The 18,304-nt window shown below is 44.3% G+C and overlaps 2 protein-coding genes across 2 annotated transcripts in view; both read right to left on the bottom strand.

Moving 5' to 3' along the window:
• Positions 1-4,131: 4,131 nt before the first annotated feature.
• The window catches only part of LOC309550238 (uncharacterized protein), a gene marked incomplete at its 3' end in the record, with an annotated part of 71,999 nt that continues 57,826 nt past the window's right edge, over positions 4,132-18,304 (bottom strand). Inside the window, exons 5-6 of the mRNA XM_082250649.1 lie at positions 14,937-15,826; positions 4,132-4,990 (exon numbers count right to left, since the gene is read on the bottom strand). Of these exons, the coding sequence (XP_082106775.1) occupies positions 4,132-4,990; positions 14,937-15,826 (1,749 nt within the window). The remainder of the gene's footprint in view (positions 4,991-14,936; positions 15,827-18,304) is intronic.
• On the bottom strand, positions 6,119-7,154 carry LOC309548783 (uncharacterized protein; the record flags this gene model as incomplete). The annotated part of the gene is made up of 4 exons (XM_082248727.1): positions 6,946-7,154; positions 6,732-6,829; positions 6,446-6,652; positions 6,119-6,325 (listed from the first exon to the last, which is right to left on the bottom strand). Exons 1-4 carry the CDS (start codon positions 7,028-7,030, stop codon positions 6,119-6,121), a joined length of 597 nt encoding a protein of 198 aa, XP_082104853.1. The 5' UTR covers positions 7,031-7,154.

Genomic DNA, 18,304 nt, shown 5'->3' with positions numbered 1-18,304 from the left:
CTAAAGGAATACTGACACTGCAGCTTCTCACATCAGAGCACCATCCCAGCAGGTGAATAACCAAACATACCCTGCCATACAGATGTAAAGCCCTCCTAGGTAGGTGCTAGAATGAGTGGATATTGTATTTTGTTTCTCTGCCTAACAGGGACACAGCTCATGCTGTCTTGATGATTCATACTGATCCAATAGCCATGGAGTATATTGGACAGTGGGTGGAAGCCTGGCAGATGAGAGCATGGATGTCTGTACAGCCCTGGCCAATTAGAAGGGGATGTGTCCCGAGGCATGCTGGGTACCAGCATTTATAGCTGAAGAGCACATGGGCTCGTAGTCCAGTCCAGTCTACCTCTAGTGAGAGAGGTCTAAGTGGGGAGGGGGCTGCTGTCTCTCCCTTGCAGAGGCTGCCAGGCAGCCTCGGGTGGGCAACCTGAGGGCCTAAAACATTGAAGTTGCAACCCCATTGGTCCTTACGAGGGCTGACTGAGGGAGGATGTCTGCGGATCCTGTCTGGACTACTGAGGAAGACTGGTGTGTGTGCTCCCGGAGCCTTGTGAGTATAGACCCCCCCACAGGGGATCCTTGGAACTTGTGCTGTTAGATCCTCCTCTGGGTGTTAGAACTCAGTTACTGGGTGCAAGCTAAAGGAGACACTGGCTAGTGTCTTGAAGAGGCAAGGTTCAACGAGTTCCTTTAGCTACAAAGGGACTTGTTCATCCCATACAGGTGATTTATGGTCCTGCAGATGATCTGCAATACAGTTCTATTGAGAGAGTTGTCCTCACCAGTGAATAGTTATTTGGAGTATCCTACTAAATCCCTTCTCTTATCCAAAAAAACAAAAATGCGAAACTACAGATGTTCACAAGGAACCACTGTCATATGTGTGGACTTTAAGGGCAAAGCATGAGACAGATAACAACTCCATGGATTTATCCTAAAATAACATTTATTGATTTATCTAAAACCAGATCTCAATAAAATGAGGAAACTGGCCCCAAACTGAGCTCAGCTCGTACACAGGAGATCAATGTCTCCTACTAATTTCACTCATGTACATCATACATATATAATACATCTGGTATACATCATAAGGTTTATGTAGGTATAGATATTTCCTCTGTTCACAGGTCAACGCATTTCGCACAAGGCTTCTTCAGGACTATGAAGATGTACAGAAAGTTTTCTCTTATAAACAGACTCGATATTAGTGTTTCATAAACATAGAGCATCATCTGTATTTATGTAAATCATATCAAACACAGACATGGCTTAATAGCATACGGCCTTCCTTCCAAACCCCCAACAAATTAATCCAACCTTTGGCGGACACACGGGGGAAAATTGGACCAAAATGTGTTGTATATATTAGGTATCTGTCCTGATGATCCTAGGTACAAGATAAAATATATATGTGTAGTAGTGTGAGGAGTAATTACATTGTCTATTCTATATCTATTCATACAGAAAGGAGGAAGGATAATCACCTTATGAGGATAGCAGGTTGGTATACACCGGATGGAGTTTATACTCCCATAATATGTGGGTGTCTCTCTCTATAGGGGTCTCCTAGGTATATGATCAAAGCCCATCTTGTTTATGACTCATAGTTAGTGTACTCTTATCTTTAATAATGTAGGTTTCAGCCTACCTGTAGGTTAGGTATATATCTTGGATATACTTAGCGCCCCTTACCTATGTAAGAAATGTCAAATGGAGGAGGAGCCTGCAGTAGGTGTAACAATCCTACAGGCTCACCTGAGTCAGAGGACTGCTGGCTGGAGGTATGAGTGGAGCCCAGTGGCAAGGACCGCAGGCAGATAGTAGCTGCAGGAAGTCTGGCAGAGGCTTGGTCAGATAATCCGGGTTGGCTAGGGTGGTAGCAGTGCTGGATGCCGGATGGACACCAGGTAGTACTCTGCTGAGGACACGGGTTCACCTGAGGTGCGGAAACTAAGTGATAGCTGGTTTTCACTAGAGCCCCTGATGGTGGGATAGACTGCGCTGCAAGCTAACACCAGGACGTGGTCCTCAGGATCACCCAGCCAGGCAGAGTGCAGGTTTGGTCCGAAGGCGGAGGAGCAGACAAGGGATAACCAGAGAGAAGTCAGACGAGCCAAAGGTCAGGGCGGGCAGCAGTAAGCGTGGTCAGACAATCCGGATCAGCAACAGAGGTAGCAGTTCAGTAGGTAGGGACAAAGCAGAAGAGTAGTCGGTAGTCAATTCCTGGTCAGCGTTAAATTTGTGGTAGTAGATAGAGCAGCAGATGAGGAGAAGCTTGATCAGGGCTCAGGAGCTCAATAATCAGCAAGCTTGAGTGCACGGGGCTGGACTTATATAGAGAAGTACCAGGCGTCAGGAATCAAGGGTGATGAGCAAGGCTTGGCAAGACTAAGGTTGAATAATAGGCTTCAGGGAGGAATGTTCAGGAAGGAAAGTCCAAAGAGGACGGTAGCCTAGTAAGCAGGGCTACCGCCTGGGATGTGGCTGGTCATGGGTTCGAATCCAGACAGTAGGTTTTTTTTAATAAAGGATTTTTCAAAAATGGTGTGTGTGTTTTTATTATTTTTTTACACTTTTTTGGTGAATAGGTACGGGTAATATGTTCCAGATACTCATTCACATCGGGGGGGGGGGGGGGGTGGGGTCGGGATCTGGTAAAAGGTGCTTTCAGATTACGACAAGCCCCCTGCCTGCAGACCCCCACAAGCACAGGCCACGGATGTGGGGAAGAGGCCCTTGTCTCCATCGACATGGGGGATGAGGTGCTCTGGGGTGGGGGGGAACAGAGCTTCCCCAAAGCACCCCCCCCCTGTGTTGGAGGACATGTGGCCTAGTATTGTTAAGGAGGGGGGCCCTCACTCGTCCCTCCCACTTTCCTGACATGCCGGAATAAAGGGTCTGGTATGGATTTTAGGGGAAAACCCACGCTGTTTTTTACGTTTTGGCCCCAAAGGGTCTGGTATGGACTGGGGGGGAGGAGGGGGGACCACGCTATTTTTTCTAATGCCGGGCAATTACAGCATTCTTTTCTTTCTATTCATCTGTCAGTGGGGAAGCCCGCTGACAGCTGATGAGTCTTGGTTGGTAAGGATGACTGATCCGAATTCGAATCGCTTCGAAAAGTTGGAATTCGTTAGAAAATGAATAAACTAAACAAATTTTAACATATTTCAATGAAATTCATTACAATTTCATTTGGAGATTTGGATACATCCGAATCTAGGAATAACCAAAAATTTGTCAGAATTTGTATTCGCACCGAAACAAATTTCACGTGTCTAACACTTAATGGCCACCCACTAACAGCTGGGCTCCCAACCAATGCAAATGACCACCGATAGCAGGGCCCACTCTCCAGGCATGGATCCTCTACATACAGTATGTGTGCCATAACACCACCCCGCTGATAGCTGGGGACTCAATGACCACTCAGGACATCCTGGAAGACTTCTGGATACCAAAGGAAGCTCCTGATATCCGCACAGCTGCCCAGCACCAGACCCGCCCACCAATACTTCCAATAGGTAGGAAAACTTCATACAAAAATTGTCCTATAAGTGAGGAGGACAAAAAAGAAACGCAGCCATTGGCTCATCCTGAACATTTATGGGGGTGAGGTCTTATGGGGGGAGGAACGAGGGCGGGGCTACCCAAACGTATGCTGCCATGGACATCTGTCAGGAAAGCACATTATGGCCACTAAATGGAACTGACCATTATAGGAAATCCCAATTATCCATGACTGGGGGAATGCGGGTCACATTTCATCAACACATTTATAACAACCAGATCTGTAAGTGTTTGTGAAATCTTCCCACACAAAATATACTCCGCTAATCAAAGGTAAGGACTCCATTTTTATTTTTCTCCTGCTATCAATGGCCAACACGGGACAACACTTCATCCATGTCTTTGGTGATCTCTGATCTCCTTATGAAGTGTTTCTTACATGATGAAGATCAGCCATGGAGTATATCTGAGGTGTATATCAGGGTGTGCTTCTTCCCCACATGTCCACCAACATTCATATAGGAGACATTTCCTGCACTCAAGGCACTAATACACCTCCAGGGTTGTGTGGGACCCCTGATGTACAGGAAGACAGGACTTCAGTGAGGAACATTTCCCTCACTCAGGACAGGGATATGGCTTCTCACCGGTGTGAGATCTATGATGTTTGGAAAGATTGGACATCTGTGAAAAACATTTCCCGCACTCAGGACAGGAATACGGCTTCTCCCCGGTGTGCGATCTCTGATGTGTGGAAAGAGTGGACTTCTGTGAAAAACATTTCCCGCACTCAGGACAGGAATATGGCTTCTCACCAGTATGCGATCTCTGATGTATGGAAAGATGGGACTTCTGTGCAAAACATTTCCCACACTTAGGACAGGAATATGACTTCTCACCGGTGTGCGATCTCTGATGTCTGCAAAGAGCGGACTCGTGTGCAAAACATTTCCCGCACTCAGGACAGGAATACCGTTTCTCCCCAGTGTGCGATCTCTGATGTGTGGAAAGATAGGACTTGCATGAAAAACATTTCCCACACTCAGGACAGGAATACGGCTTCTCACCAGTGTGCAATCTCTGATGAGTGGAAAGAGTGGACTTCTCTGAGAAACATTTCCCGCACTCAGGACAGGAATATGGCTTCTCACCAGTGTGCGATCTCTGATGTGTGGAAAGATGGGACTTGCATGAAAAACATTTCCCACACTCAGGACAGGAATACGGCTTCTCACCAGTGTGCAATCTCTGATGTGTGGAAAGAGCATATTTGCATGAAAAACATTTCCCGCACTCAGGACAGGAATAAGGCTTCTCACCAGTGTGCGATCTCTGATGTATGGAAAAAGCGGACTTGTGTACAAAACATTTCCCGCACTCAGGACAGGAATACGGCTTCTCACCAGTGTGAGATCTTCTATGCACATTAAGATTGCCTTTCCAACGGAAACTCTTCCCGCACTCAGAACAGGAGAACCTCTTATCTGTTGTAAGTACGGCACTGTCCCTCACAGTCTGAGGTTCCTCAGGATAAGAGGTATACGATGGTCCATCTACACTGTGTGGTGCCGGATGGACATTTGAGGTAGCCGGGTTTTCTCCTGGACTATACTGCGTGATGTCCTCATCTTCTACTTTACAGTCTGGAGACAAAGTGAGACAATCCTCTGATGTTTTCCTCATCTCCCGTCCATCTACTAAAATAGAAATACAAAGATTACTACTAGACATGAGCAGATTGGTTCCCCTAAACCAGGACTCCGCCCACATCAGGTAGCTTTGTCTCTGAGGATCTTACAATTCCACCCTCAAGGTAACTAGTAAAAGGTAGAGGGTGACTAGGTGTCCCAGGAGCCACACATCAAGTCAAGACCTGCTGTATGATAGTAAATGGCAGTCTCAGTCTGGACCTACGCCAGGCCACGCCTTGATGTGCGGGACACCTACTCACTATCTACTGATATAAAATAGAGGTGATGGCGCTGCTTATATTATAAAGTGCAATTAGGTGCTATATTATGGAAATATAATAAAGGAATAAATATGTAAACATGTATCATCAGATGAATTATATATGGATAAAAAATATATATGGCAAATGACCACAAGATGGCGAAGTGCAATGTGCAAAAGGTGCTACGATAAATAAATATGTGTATATATGCAATATGAAAATAGCGATAAAAATAATCGGCAAGATAAATACAAAATAAACAACCTTAAATAGATCAATAAATGAATAAATCAATAAATACTATAAAAAGGTATAGGTGATGCTAAGTGAATCAAAAATCACAATGATAAAAAGTAAAAATAGTAACCCTGGGAGAATTGTTCTGTCAAAGATATTGCTAGACTCAAGTAAGTGGCAGAAGACTCAAAGCACATACCCCAGGTGCCTAGGTCTGGTGAAACCTATAGTGAAAATCAACATTTTGCTGCCAGCTGAACCCCAGAATCTCCATAAATCCAGTCTAGAGACATAAATTGTGTCAGCAGCACAGAGAAGGAAGATTATCCGAGAGAAATACAGGAATACAGGACGGGGAACACAGCTCAGGAAAGTGACCAGGGTATTACAGGCTAATATCACCCAGTCCCCGCCCTACTCTGGACCAATCAGTGAGCAGTATGGGTGGAGGAATGTATTTAGTGTTAATGACCCACCTGTGCTGATCTCTGTAGGAGTGTCCTCCTCTATAAATGTCCCCGTTATTCCATCCTCCTCCATAGACTGCTGATCATCCCTCACATACCTCTCTTCTTCTTCTTCTGCTTTAACCTCAAATTCTATATCGATTGGATCTCCACTCTAAATCAAGAAAATGAAAGAATATCATCTATAGAATATAAGCTTTATTATTGTGATATCACATAAAAATACACACATTGTCTCCATGAGTCTGCGTTTTATAATCTCTGTGTCACCAACCTTGTAACAGTGAGGGATGGTGTGACCTTCCTGTGTGGAATCCCGGGAATACAGAGGACGGGGACATCTCTCTGCTGGGTTCCTGGTATTAGGTGGCTCCATCATATCCTTGTGTCCTTCTGAAAACTCCTCCATCACTCCATACTCCTCATCCTCCTCTTTATATTCTTCTTTAACTTCAATATTATCATCCCTGAGGTTTCCACTCTGAATATATAATAAAACATTCATTGTAACAAATATACTGTATATAAATCAGAACTACCAATCATTGACAATCGTCTACCTGATAATGTAGAGGGATGGTGTGACCCTCCTGTGTGGAATCCCGGGAATACAGAGGACGGGGACATCTCTCTGGTGGGTTCCCATTACTGGATCCATCTGTAGGAAACACACACACTGACTGAATACATTGTTTCTATGTGTTTATCAGATGATGGGGGATCTAGGTGGAGCCACCGTACTGCTCTCTCCTTTACAATAAAGTCTCCTCTTACCCGGTGATGTGAGGGGCGGCTGATTCTCCATCATGACGTCCTTGTAGAGATCCTTGTGTCCTTCTAAATACTCCCACTCCTCCATGGAGAAATAGACAGTGACATCCTGACACCTTATAGGAACCTGACTCACACAATGATACAGTCACCATCCAGACACATCCCTTGTCTGTTACTGGATAATGTCCCAGAATTCCCAGCACCGCTCACCTCTCCTCCATGATCTCTCTGGTGACTTCTAGAATCTTCTTTGTATTTCTATTCTATCAGGGAGGGAGGTGGAGGCAATGTGATGGTCATGTGATCTCCAGACTTCACAGGAGGAAAACTCTAGATCTGAACACAAATAGTAAAATCAAATGAAATTCCCAGAATCCTCCTCACCTCACCATTCAGGTTTCCATTTGATTAAAGCCCCACCTCAGGCTGAGGTATAATTTACCCACACAGGACCCTCACACTGCGCAGGGTAAAAGCTTGTTGCAGACATTCTGACATCATTACATACAACGCAGGACCAACAGACCCACTTTGCTAGTGAGGATGCCAAGGATCCGCCCACATCCTAAGAGAATCAGAAAAAAAGCCAGATGGATGGACACTTAGAGGAGGAGCTGTGAGGTCAGTGTGATGTCATAGGACATCTAGACTGATTGGAGGAACATTTGGATGGGGAGACATGAGGGGCCCTCTATATGAGCCTCCTGTGCAAACCAAATCATTGTTTCTGGGTGTGTCCTACCTCTCCTAAACTGAAGAGTGAACTTTGACCTTTACCATACAGAAATCTATCAGGAATGTGTGAAAGTAATCTCTCATGTGATCAGGTGACGTGCGGAGGAACGGAGTGAAAATTTTCTCAAGAACTCCTAATGGTGGGGATGGATTTTGCTGCATGCTGGTGCCAACCTTCCCACCCCCCCCCCCCCCCAGGGTCTCTGCAGGTGTGGAGAAAAGCTGTGTAAGAGGATATGGAGGAGAGATGAGGAGGAGATCCAGGAATCAGGATAAAGGTCAGGACAAGCAACAGACGAGCGCATCCAAGAGATGAAGCCGGGGTCACTACACAGAAAATCAATCCAAGGAAACAACAGGCAGGACGAGGAATAGCAAGAAGGAGCTCAGAGACAAATGAGAATATTGCTCAGCCAATGGGAGATTATCTCAGCATAACTTACATAATGAAGGAGATGAGGGGGAGGGGAGGTGACCATAGATACATGGAAATTCAGCTGGTTTAGCAGGGATCGGTCACATTTCCATCCATGTGTGGTCAGCTTTGGAAGCAAGATATATTAATCATCAACTGATCCCCTTGAAGGGGTTAATCTACTTATTACCTCTGCCGCCAGATCCTGCAGTGTCTTCCCTCTACATTCTATGGAATGTCCTCTGTACCTGACATCACTTCCTGTCTGTATTCCATAGAGACTTCCTGTCTGAGTAGAATTGAGATCTCCACCTTGTGGTGCTCAGAGGAACTGCAGCCCTGAGAACCGTCTGGTAGTGTGAACACGGCCTTGTGCTGTGTGTGTATGTACTGTATATCCTTCCCCTTTCTCTCCTCCCTGAGTGTGTATGAAGAGGCGGAGCTCCTGCTGGAACAGCGGTCGGAGGAGGAAGCCGAGTCTAGGAGGGAGACTGACAGAAAGCGCAGCAGACTTGCAGGAGTGAGCGAGGAGGATCCAGTTCCTTTGCCATCGGAGGTGAGGAGAGTGTGAAGGATGTTTGTGACTCTGGTAGCTGAAAAGCTGGGAGTCATATTGCTCTGGTGAGTGGGGAAGCACTACTAAGGGGGCGCCCTCACCATCACGTGTGTAACAGGTGGAAGAAGGCGTGGCTACACTACAGCTGGCACAGTTTGGAGCACGGAGAACTTTCACACCTTATCAACTTTTTATTAAGTTGCAAACTTTTTTGGAGCAACAGAACTTCTTTGAAGTAGATGCAAAGTGGAAGCAGTTGACTTGCAGAGAAAACTATATTGAGCAAAAAATATTGTATATTTAGATGAATTTGCACAGGTTTTTATTTTAAAGAAAATATTATAAGATTAACGAAGTAGGTGCTAAGTGGAAGCAGTGGATCTGCAGGGAACAGCATCTTGAGCACAAAGCACTTTATGTTGTATATGAATTTGCACATGGATCAGTTTACTTCATTTATTGATAAACACCATAAGATGAATGAAGTAGGTGTAAATCTAGACCTAGGAAACACAAGGGAGGTGGAGTGGGAATCCTCCTATCCTCACAGAGCACCTTCCAGGTTCTCCACTCTCCTCCCTCTCATCATTTGAAGCTCACTGTATACGTCTATTTTCTCCAATCTCCTCTAGAATTGCTGTGATCTATCGGCCCGCTGGACCGGTATTAACTTTCCTTGATGACTTCTCTGCCTGGCTGCCCTACTTTCTCTCTTCTGAAATCCCCACAATCATTCTCAGCAACTTCAACATCCCTGTTACTACGAACACTTCTGCTACTTCCAAACTTCTCAGTCTAACCTCCTCATTTGGCCTGAAGCAATGGATACACAATGGATAGAAGCTTCTACTCACTCTGGTGACAACACCCTCAGCCTTGTATTCTCCCACCTATGCACTCCATGCATCCTCTCCAACAATCCTCTCCCTCCCTCTAAACACCACTAGGGATGGTTGAACGGTTTGGGCCGAGGATAACTTCACCGATCACCCGAATTTTCTGTGCGCTCGGTGTTTTCATTTTTTTTACTATTTACATCCCGCCGAGCGCACAGTCAATAGGTTGTTATGTAGCGAGACCGGGAAGCCAGCCGCTGGGTCCTTAACAACGAATGAGTCATGAGCTGTCAGTGGCCTTCCCCGCTGACAGCAGAATGTAAAAAAACAAATTGCCAGCAAGAAAAAAATTGGGGAAAAATCGGTGTGGGGTCCCCCAAAATCCATACCAGGCCCTTTGGGTCTGGCATCAATTTTAATGGGAAATCCATGCCAAAATGTAAAAAACAAATGGCATGAGGTCCCCCCAAAATCTATACCTCCCCCTTATCCGAGCATGCAGCCTAGCAGGCCAGGAAAGGGGGTTATGAGCGAGTGCCCCCCCCTGAATTCTACCAGGCCACATGCCCTCAACATGGGGGTACGCCCCAAAGCACCTTGTCCCTATATTGATGGGGACAAGGGCCTCTTCCCCACAACCTTGGCCTGTGGTTGTGGGGGTCTGCAGGCAGGGGGCTTATCAGAATCATGGAGCCCCCTTTAACAAGGGGGCCCCCAGATTCCATCCCCTATGTGAATGAGTTTGGGGTACATTGTAAAAATAAATGAGCCTAGGAGCCCATTTTTCACAATTCCTTTTATAGAAAAAATAAAAAAAACAATGTCCTCCAATGTAGATCCATCGTCATTCACGACGCCCACTGCACCTCTGGACCCCCCAAAAAAAAAACACTCCGCCCTCAAGGAATGACAGTCTGACAGTACTTAAAAAGGTAAGGAGCAGGGCCATCTGGTGACATCATCTGGTGGCCCGCCCCCTTGTGATGTAACTGACTGGTGCATGCTGGATCAGTGACATCATAAGGGGCATGGCCACCAGGTGACATCACATGGTGGCTCTGCCCCTTACCTATTTAAAAACTATCACCCGGCGGAGCAGACATTCGACAGTCAGCCTTCCTCGTAGGCAGAGGTTTTTTTTCTTTTTTTGGGTTGACGGTGCAGCCGTTGTGATTGACGATGGATCTACATCAGGGGACATTGTTTTTTTATTTTATTTTTTTTAATAAAGGAATTTTAAAAAACTGACTCTTGTCTTTATTATTGACACTTTTTTTGGTAATTGAGGGCCAGGATCTGGGGGCCCCCTTTTCAAGGGGGCTTCCAGATTCCGATAAGCCCCCTGCCCCAAAGCACCCCCCCATGTTGATGGCATGTGGCCTGGTATGGTTTGGGGGACACTCACTTGTCCCCTGTCCTGGCCTGCCAGGCTGCATGCTTGGATAAGGGTCTGGGATCGATTTTGGGGGGAAGATACGCCATTTAAAAAAAAAAAAAAAAAAATTGGCATGGGGCTTCCCCTCAAAATCTATACCAGACCCTTATCCAAGGATGTAGCCTTTTTTGTGGCCTGGTATGGATGGTGGGGGCACCACACAGTTTTTTTTCCCCATTTTTTATTTTCTTTGCCAACAATTATTTTTTGTACATTCAGCTGTCTGCGGGGAAGCCTGCTGAAAGCTGATGACTCATTTGTTGTAAAGGATGCCTCGCTTCTTAACAACCTATTGACTGTGCACTCGGCGGGATGTAAATAGTAAAATAAATAGAAGAAACGCGGAGCACACAGAAAATTTGGGTGTTTTGCGAACACCTGAAGGGGCCATTTCGGGCTGAAGTTATGCTCGGTCCAAACCGCTCGCCCATCCCTAGTGGTGTTTAGAGAGAGGGAGAGGATTGTTGGAGAGGTTGCATGGAGTGCATAGGTGGGAGAATACAAGGCTGAGGGTGTTGCCACCAGAGTGAGTAGAAGCCTCTATCCATTGTGTATCCATTGCTTCAGGCCAAATGAGGAGGTTAGACTAAAACATTTAGAAGTAGCAGAAGTGTTTGTAGTAACTGGGATGTTGAAGTCACCGAGAATGATTGTGGGGATTTCAAAGGGCCTGGTATGGACCGAGGGGGGACCCCCACATTGTTTTTTTTTAATTATTTCTATTGCCGGCAATGGCCGGCAAAATCAATTTAAATTTAATTTTTTCTTTATAAATGTCAGTTTTGCTGCAGCAGGTTCTATACAGGGTACAGATACACCACTTTACAGGCAGACTAAAGGGATCCCCCAGGCTCTGTATTTAAAGGAATCTTTCTTTTTTTTTTACTTTAACCATGATTTAAATCACTGCTCCTTTAAAAACTATATTTTGTAAAAAAAAAAAAAAAAAAAAAGGAAATTGATAGCATCAAAAATGAAAAGATAATAAAAAAAATAAAAGAAAAACATGCACAGAGAAATTTCGAGTGTTCGGTGAACACCCACACACAGACGATGTTCAAGCCAAACTTATACCTGTCCCAAACCAGTTGCCCATCCCTACTCCCTGATTATCTCTCGCCTCGATTACTGCAACTCCCTCCTCATTGGCTTACCTTTACATAGGCTATCCCTCCTTCAGTCCCTAATGAATGCTCCTGCCCGACTCCTCCACCTTACAAATGGCTCAGCATCTGCTTCCACTCTCTGCCAATCCCTTCATTGGCTGCCACTCCCTCAACAGATTTAAATTAAAAATACTAACGGTAACTTGCAAAGCCATCCACAACTCGGCCCCAGCTACTCCACTAACCTGGTCTCAATATTCCAACCAAATCATCCTCTTCGATCCTCCCAATATTTCCTGATTTCTAGTTCCCTTGTTACCTCCTCCCACCTCCAGGACTTCTCCCGAGCCTCTCCTATCCCATGGAACTCCCTACCCCAATCTGTCCGACTATCTCTTACTCTATCCAGCTTTAGGTGTTCCCTGAAAATTCATCTCTTCAGAGAAGCCTATTCTGCCCCCAGCTAACAACTGTACTTTTATTTTCTCCATCAGCTCATTCCCCTACAGTTATTACCTTTTGTATCACTTGACCCTCCCTCCTAGATTGTAAGCTCTAAATAGCAGGACCCTCCGATTTCTCATATATTGAATTTTATTGTAATTGTACTGTTTGACCTAACATTGTAGAGCCTGCACAAACTGTTGGCGTTTTATAAATCCTGTATAATAATAATATATGACTGCCTAGTCCAGCCTCTCTCAGCCAGGGTTCCTCCAAAGGTTCCTAGGGGCTCCTTGTCACTTCCTTGGGCTGTATATGGAAGTGTCACCTACCAGCCGTTTCTGGATACTGAAGTCTGTCATCATTGCACGACACACGCAATTTTTTCGTTCAATATATTTTTTTATTCTAATTTTAATTTTAACAAGAGTTCAAAAAAAAAAAATGAATAAAATGGTAAAGGAAAAAATCCAATTGGTCAGGAAAATGACTTGTCTGGAATGTGGAGGCGGAGTCGGTAATAATTTGTGTACAATACAATACACAACATGTTACATTATTATAACAAAGTATTGTAGAAAAGATCACACCATAGAAAATGGGGGAAAGGAGAAAATAAACCCGGATATGAAGGTGACATTTGTGTACGAGGAACACCTTAACAATTACCACCATTTTATTCTCCAGGGCCTCTGCTTTCAGAAAATATATGTTTGGGGGTTTTATCTAATCTTCAGGCCCAAAATCTGCATTTTACCATGTGTGCAAAAATAATGCAAAACACAGGTCTGGCATTGAAAGGGTTAATGTGAGCTAGATGGGATCACTCTGCTGTGGTCACATTAGAGCTCCCCCTAGCTGCAGCCTGGTAATAACATTGCTAGGAGGTCTGTTCATTTATCTGCTCCATACTTCCCATCTTTATATAAACGTCTCCTGACATTTAGGGGTAAATATTAGAACATTTACATAGCAATTCTCTCAGTGACAATGCATGTACATTCCTTCTCTGTGACTGGGGAAACAATGAATGTTATTAGGGGATTTGCTGATCTGGTTGAATATTTTCCATTGATTTAAAATGGTAAATGTGACATTTGGACACTAGATGGCGCTAATTGCTATGATACTGAGGGCCATCTAAAGGCCAAATGAGGTATTTTTGGTTTTAAATCAATAGTTGGTTTAATCCTGTGGTTTTATTTTGTTTATGTCCTTCAATGTGTACTATATTCATAAATACATGGGTATGATCTCAGGTATCTGTATGACCTCCCCCGACATAGGAAACTAAGGGGTCTATGCAAAAAATATTTTGGGTAAGGTGACAAGCATGTGTCCAGCCGTGAAAAATTCTGGCCATATTCTAATAAACACAGTGATTTCCTATAATCGTCAGCTCTAACTAGTGGCCATAATGAGGTATTAGTTCCAAAATACCTCAATCAGGAAAAATAGTTCAATACCGCATTATGGCCACTAGATGGACCCAATGATCAGAGGAAATCACTGAATGAAATAAAATAAGACCAACATTTGTCATATTTGTTCATCTATTTTATAAAAACTAAACATGTAAGTGAAGTGGTAACTATTGAGCCAATCACTTCATCAAACCACACATAATATCTCCCTTCAAAGGGAAAACAGAAATTATTTACAGAAAATCAAACAGTATAAATATTTTCCAACCAATAACCTCCACCCAGACAAGATATGTAGAAATATAAAGACAAGTGGTGTTACCTCTCGTGCCGCACTCCGCCAAGCCACCCAAACCCACCCAGGAACAAAGGAAAGAAGTTCTCACCTAGTTTATCTCCGAGTTCTCCTTCCCTCCTGTTGGGGGATGGGAGAAGGATGGAATGAAGACAGAGAGACACGCTTCGGGGTCACCACTGGTAAGTAGAGCTTTGAAATGAAGGACATCAACTTCAGAATTTCTGTCTTGTCTGTGTAAAGTTTACTGATAAAGATATATGGGATCTCACAGCTTCTAGCTCTGTAACCTGCTATATCATTATCAGTAACCGTCACACAGACAAGCAAGACATTCTGAAGGTGATTCCTTCATTTCACGGCTCTACTTACCACTCTACACCCCAAAATTTACTCAGCCAATGAAAAGCCAACACGGGACAACACTTCATCCATGTCTCTGGTGATCTCTGATCTCCTCATGAAGTGTTTCTTACATGATGAAGATCAGCCATGGAGTATATCTGAGGTGTATATCAGGGTGTGCTTCTTCCCCACATGTCCAGCAACATTCATATAAAAGACAATTCCCGCACTCAAGGCACTAATACACCTCAAGGGTTGTGTGGGATCCCTGATATACATGAAGATAGGACAATTCCCTCACTCACGACAGGAAAATGGCTTCTTTCCCGTGTGAGATCTCTGATGTTTGTAAAGATTGGACTTATCTGAAAAACCTTTACTGCACTCAGGACAGGAATACGGCTTCTCCCCCGTATGAGATCTCTGATGTGTGTAAAGATGGAACTTCTGTGAAAAACATTTCCCACACTCAGGACAAGAATACAGCTTCTCCCCCGTGTGAGATCTCTGATGTGTGGAAAGATGGGACTTCTGTGAAAAACATTTCCCACACTCAGGACAAGAATATGGCTTCTCCCCTGTGTGAGATCTCTGATGTATGTAAAGATTGGACTTCTGTGAGAAACATTTCCCGCACTCAGGACAGGAATGCGGCTTCTCCCCTGTGTGAAATCTCTGATGTTTGTCAAGATTGTACTTCTGTGAGAAACATTTCCCACACTCAGGACAGGAATGCGGCTTCTCCCCCGTGTGAGATCGCTGATGTATGTAAAGATGAGACTTTAATGAAAAACATTTCCCGCACTCAGGACAGGAATGCGGCTTCACCCCCGAGTGAGATCTTTTCTGATGTGTGTAAAGATAGGACTTCAGTGAAAAACATTTCCCACACTCAGGACAGGAAAACGGCTTTTCTCCCGTATGAGACCTCTGATGTGGGTGAAGAAGAGACTTCTGTGAAAAACATTTCCCACACTCAGGACAGGAAAATGGCTTCTCCCCCGTATGAGACCTCTGATGTGTGTGAAGTTGAGATTTCCATGAAAAAGATTTCCCGCATTCAGGACAGGAATATGGCTTCTCCCCCATGTGAGATCTTTTATGCAAATTAAGACCATGTTTATAACAGAAACATTTCCCACACTCAGCACAGGAATACGGCTTCTCTATCATGTGAGATCTTTCATGTCTATTAAGATAGGATTTAAAAGGGAAACATTTCCCACACTCAGTACAGGAAAACCTCTTATTTGTTGGAAGGACGGCACCGCTCCTCACAGTCTGAGGTTCCTCAGGATAAGAGGAATACGATGGTCCGGCATTGTCCCTCACAGTCTGAGGTTCCTCAGGATAACAGGAATACGATGGTCCGGCACTGTCCCTCACAGTCTGAGGTTCCTCAGGATAACAGGAATACGATGGTCCGGCACTGTCCCTCACAGTCTGAGGTTCCTCAGGATAAAAGGAATACGATGGTCCATCTACACTGTGTGGTGCCGGGTGGACATTTGAGGTAGCGGGGTTTTCTCCTGGACTATACTGTGTGATGTCCTCATCTTCTACTTTACAGTCTGGAGACAAAGTGAGAAAATCCTCAGAGGTTTTCCTCATCTCCCGTCCATCTACTAAAATAGAAATACAAAGATTATTACTAGACATGAGCAGATTGGTTCCCCTAAACCAGGACTCCGCCCACATCAGGCAGCTTTGTCTCTGAGGATCTTACAATTCCACCATCAAGGTAACTAGTAAATGGTAAAGGGTGACTAAGTGTCCCAGGAGCCACACATCAAGTCAAGACCTGCTGTATGATAGTAAATGGCAGTCTCAGTCTGGACCTATGCCAGGCCACGCCTTGATGTGCGGGACACCTACTAACTATCTACCGATATAAAATGTCCAGCTGGTAGGAAATGGGCGTAACAAAAGAGAATCCATATTATGTGTATATATATATATATAGCAATGAGTAGAGGGGAGAGAGCAGAAGTCAGGAGTATGTAATGTACAACATAGAGTATACAGTGCAGGGGTCAGGAGTATGTAATGTACAACAGAGTATATAGTGCAGGGGTCAGGAGTATATAATGTACAACATAGAGTATATAGTGCAGGGGTCAGGAGTATGTAATGTACAACATAGAGTGTTTAGTGCAGGGGTCAGGAGTATGTATTGTGAAATATAGAGTATACAGAGACGTGGTCAGGGGTATGTAATGTACAACATAGAGTATATAGTGCAGGGTCAGCTGTATGTAATGTACAACATAGAGTATATAGTGCAGGGGTCAGGAGTATGTAATGTACAACACAGAGTATATAGTGCAGGGGTCAGGAGTATGTAATGTACAACAGAGTATATAGTACATGGGGTCAGGAGTATGTAATGTATAACAGAGTATATAGAGCAGGGGTCAGGAGTATTTCATGTGCGATATGAATTTAGAATCCCCCTGACATCCAAAAGGCTGGATAACTCCTCCAAAAGCCAGGGGAGGGCTAGCATTTTTACCCCAGGGCTGAATCCATGGCATAAATACTGGGACCAAGAAAAGATATTGGGCGCCAGTCACTTTTGTATTGAGTTTAGAAAACAACATCTACAACAAAATAAGCAAGTGAACAGTCGCATTACTTAACAATGTTTACAAAGTGGTGTCAACAATAGTAAAGTCAGGTCAGACATCCATAAGGCACATAGTTATGACAGGACAATGACATAAGCATCAAGTAGAGATACAGTGAGCATCACCAATAGTAACCAGGTATACATCCATAAGGCACTGGAGTGGGGGAACAAGTGTAGGTAGGAATATGAACATAGGACACTGCAAACATCAACAGGAATACCAAGTCGTCCAAGCCTCCAATTGCTTATCGAAGGATTTGATTAAAACTTGAGTTCTACCTGCCAATAATCTTTTGTAATGGTGATTAAGGTTGACCTGTGCAAGAACTTCAGAAGGGTTAAGGGGGGAGTTGTTTTTCCAATGCCTAACTTGGCCGCAAACAGTATAAGAAGTACTACGGAGCTATACTGATAGAGATATTGGTCAATGTCAATATGGAGAATAGCCAAGGTGGGATCTGGAGGTTTAAACTTTTATCTTTTTAAAGTGTTATTGCAGAATGGTTCAGGAGGTGAGGGGTGGAGGGATGGGGGTCTCTGGTAGAGATGGCCTTGCCGTTCGCCCGGTGCGCGGTTCGCTGCGAACTTTGCTCGTTCGCAGTCCGCCGATTTTGCGAACACATCGCGGTGTTTGCGACGGCCATATTACTTTACATTGGGGAGAACTTTGACCCATGACACAGCTATCAGGTGGAACGAACAGCCAATTGAAACATTGCAGCACATGAACAGTCCCCCACCTTATAAATAGACCTGAGCTGGTGGCCATTTCACATTCTGCTTTTTGTCAGTGTAGGGAAAGGTTGCTGAGAGGAGCAGGGACAGACTGCCAGTGACACAAATCGCTCTGTTAAGGTCCACAAAAGTCATTTTAATGACTGGTATTTGGTATAGGTGTGCAGTGCACTATACAGGGGAGTAATCCACTTTTATAATATACTTCTAATATAGAAAGCATATTATAGTGTATTTGTATTGTTCACTGTGCAGCATTGTGAGTGGTGTGTTGAGCGTTTCTGCAGCAATACTACAAACAGTGACAAAAGCACTTTTAATGTATTATAATTGGTCTGATAGACCAGTGGCCCCCCAATACCACATATTGAAGTGGGGTGTTATCTGAGTATACTTTTATAAGT

Source organism: Pelophylax lessonae, assembly GCF_965119305.1.
Source record: "Pelophylax lessonae genome assembly, chromosome: 3".
Classification (NCBI taxonomy): Eukaryota; Metazoa; Chordata; class Amphibia; order Anura; family Ranidae; genus Pelophylax; species Pelophylax lessonae.
This window is presented reverse-complemented; position numbering and strand designations above follow the sequence as displayed.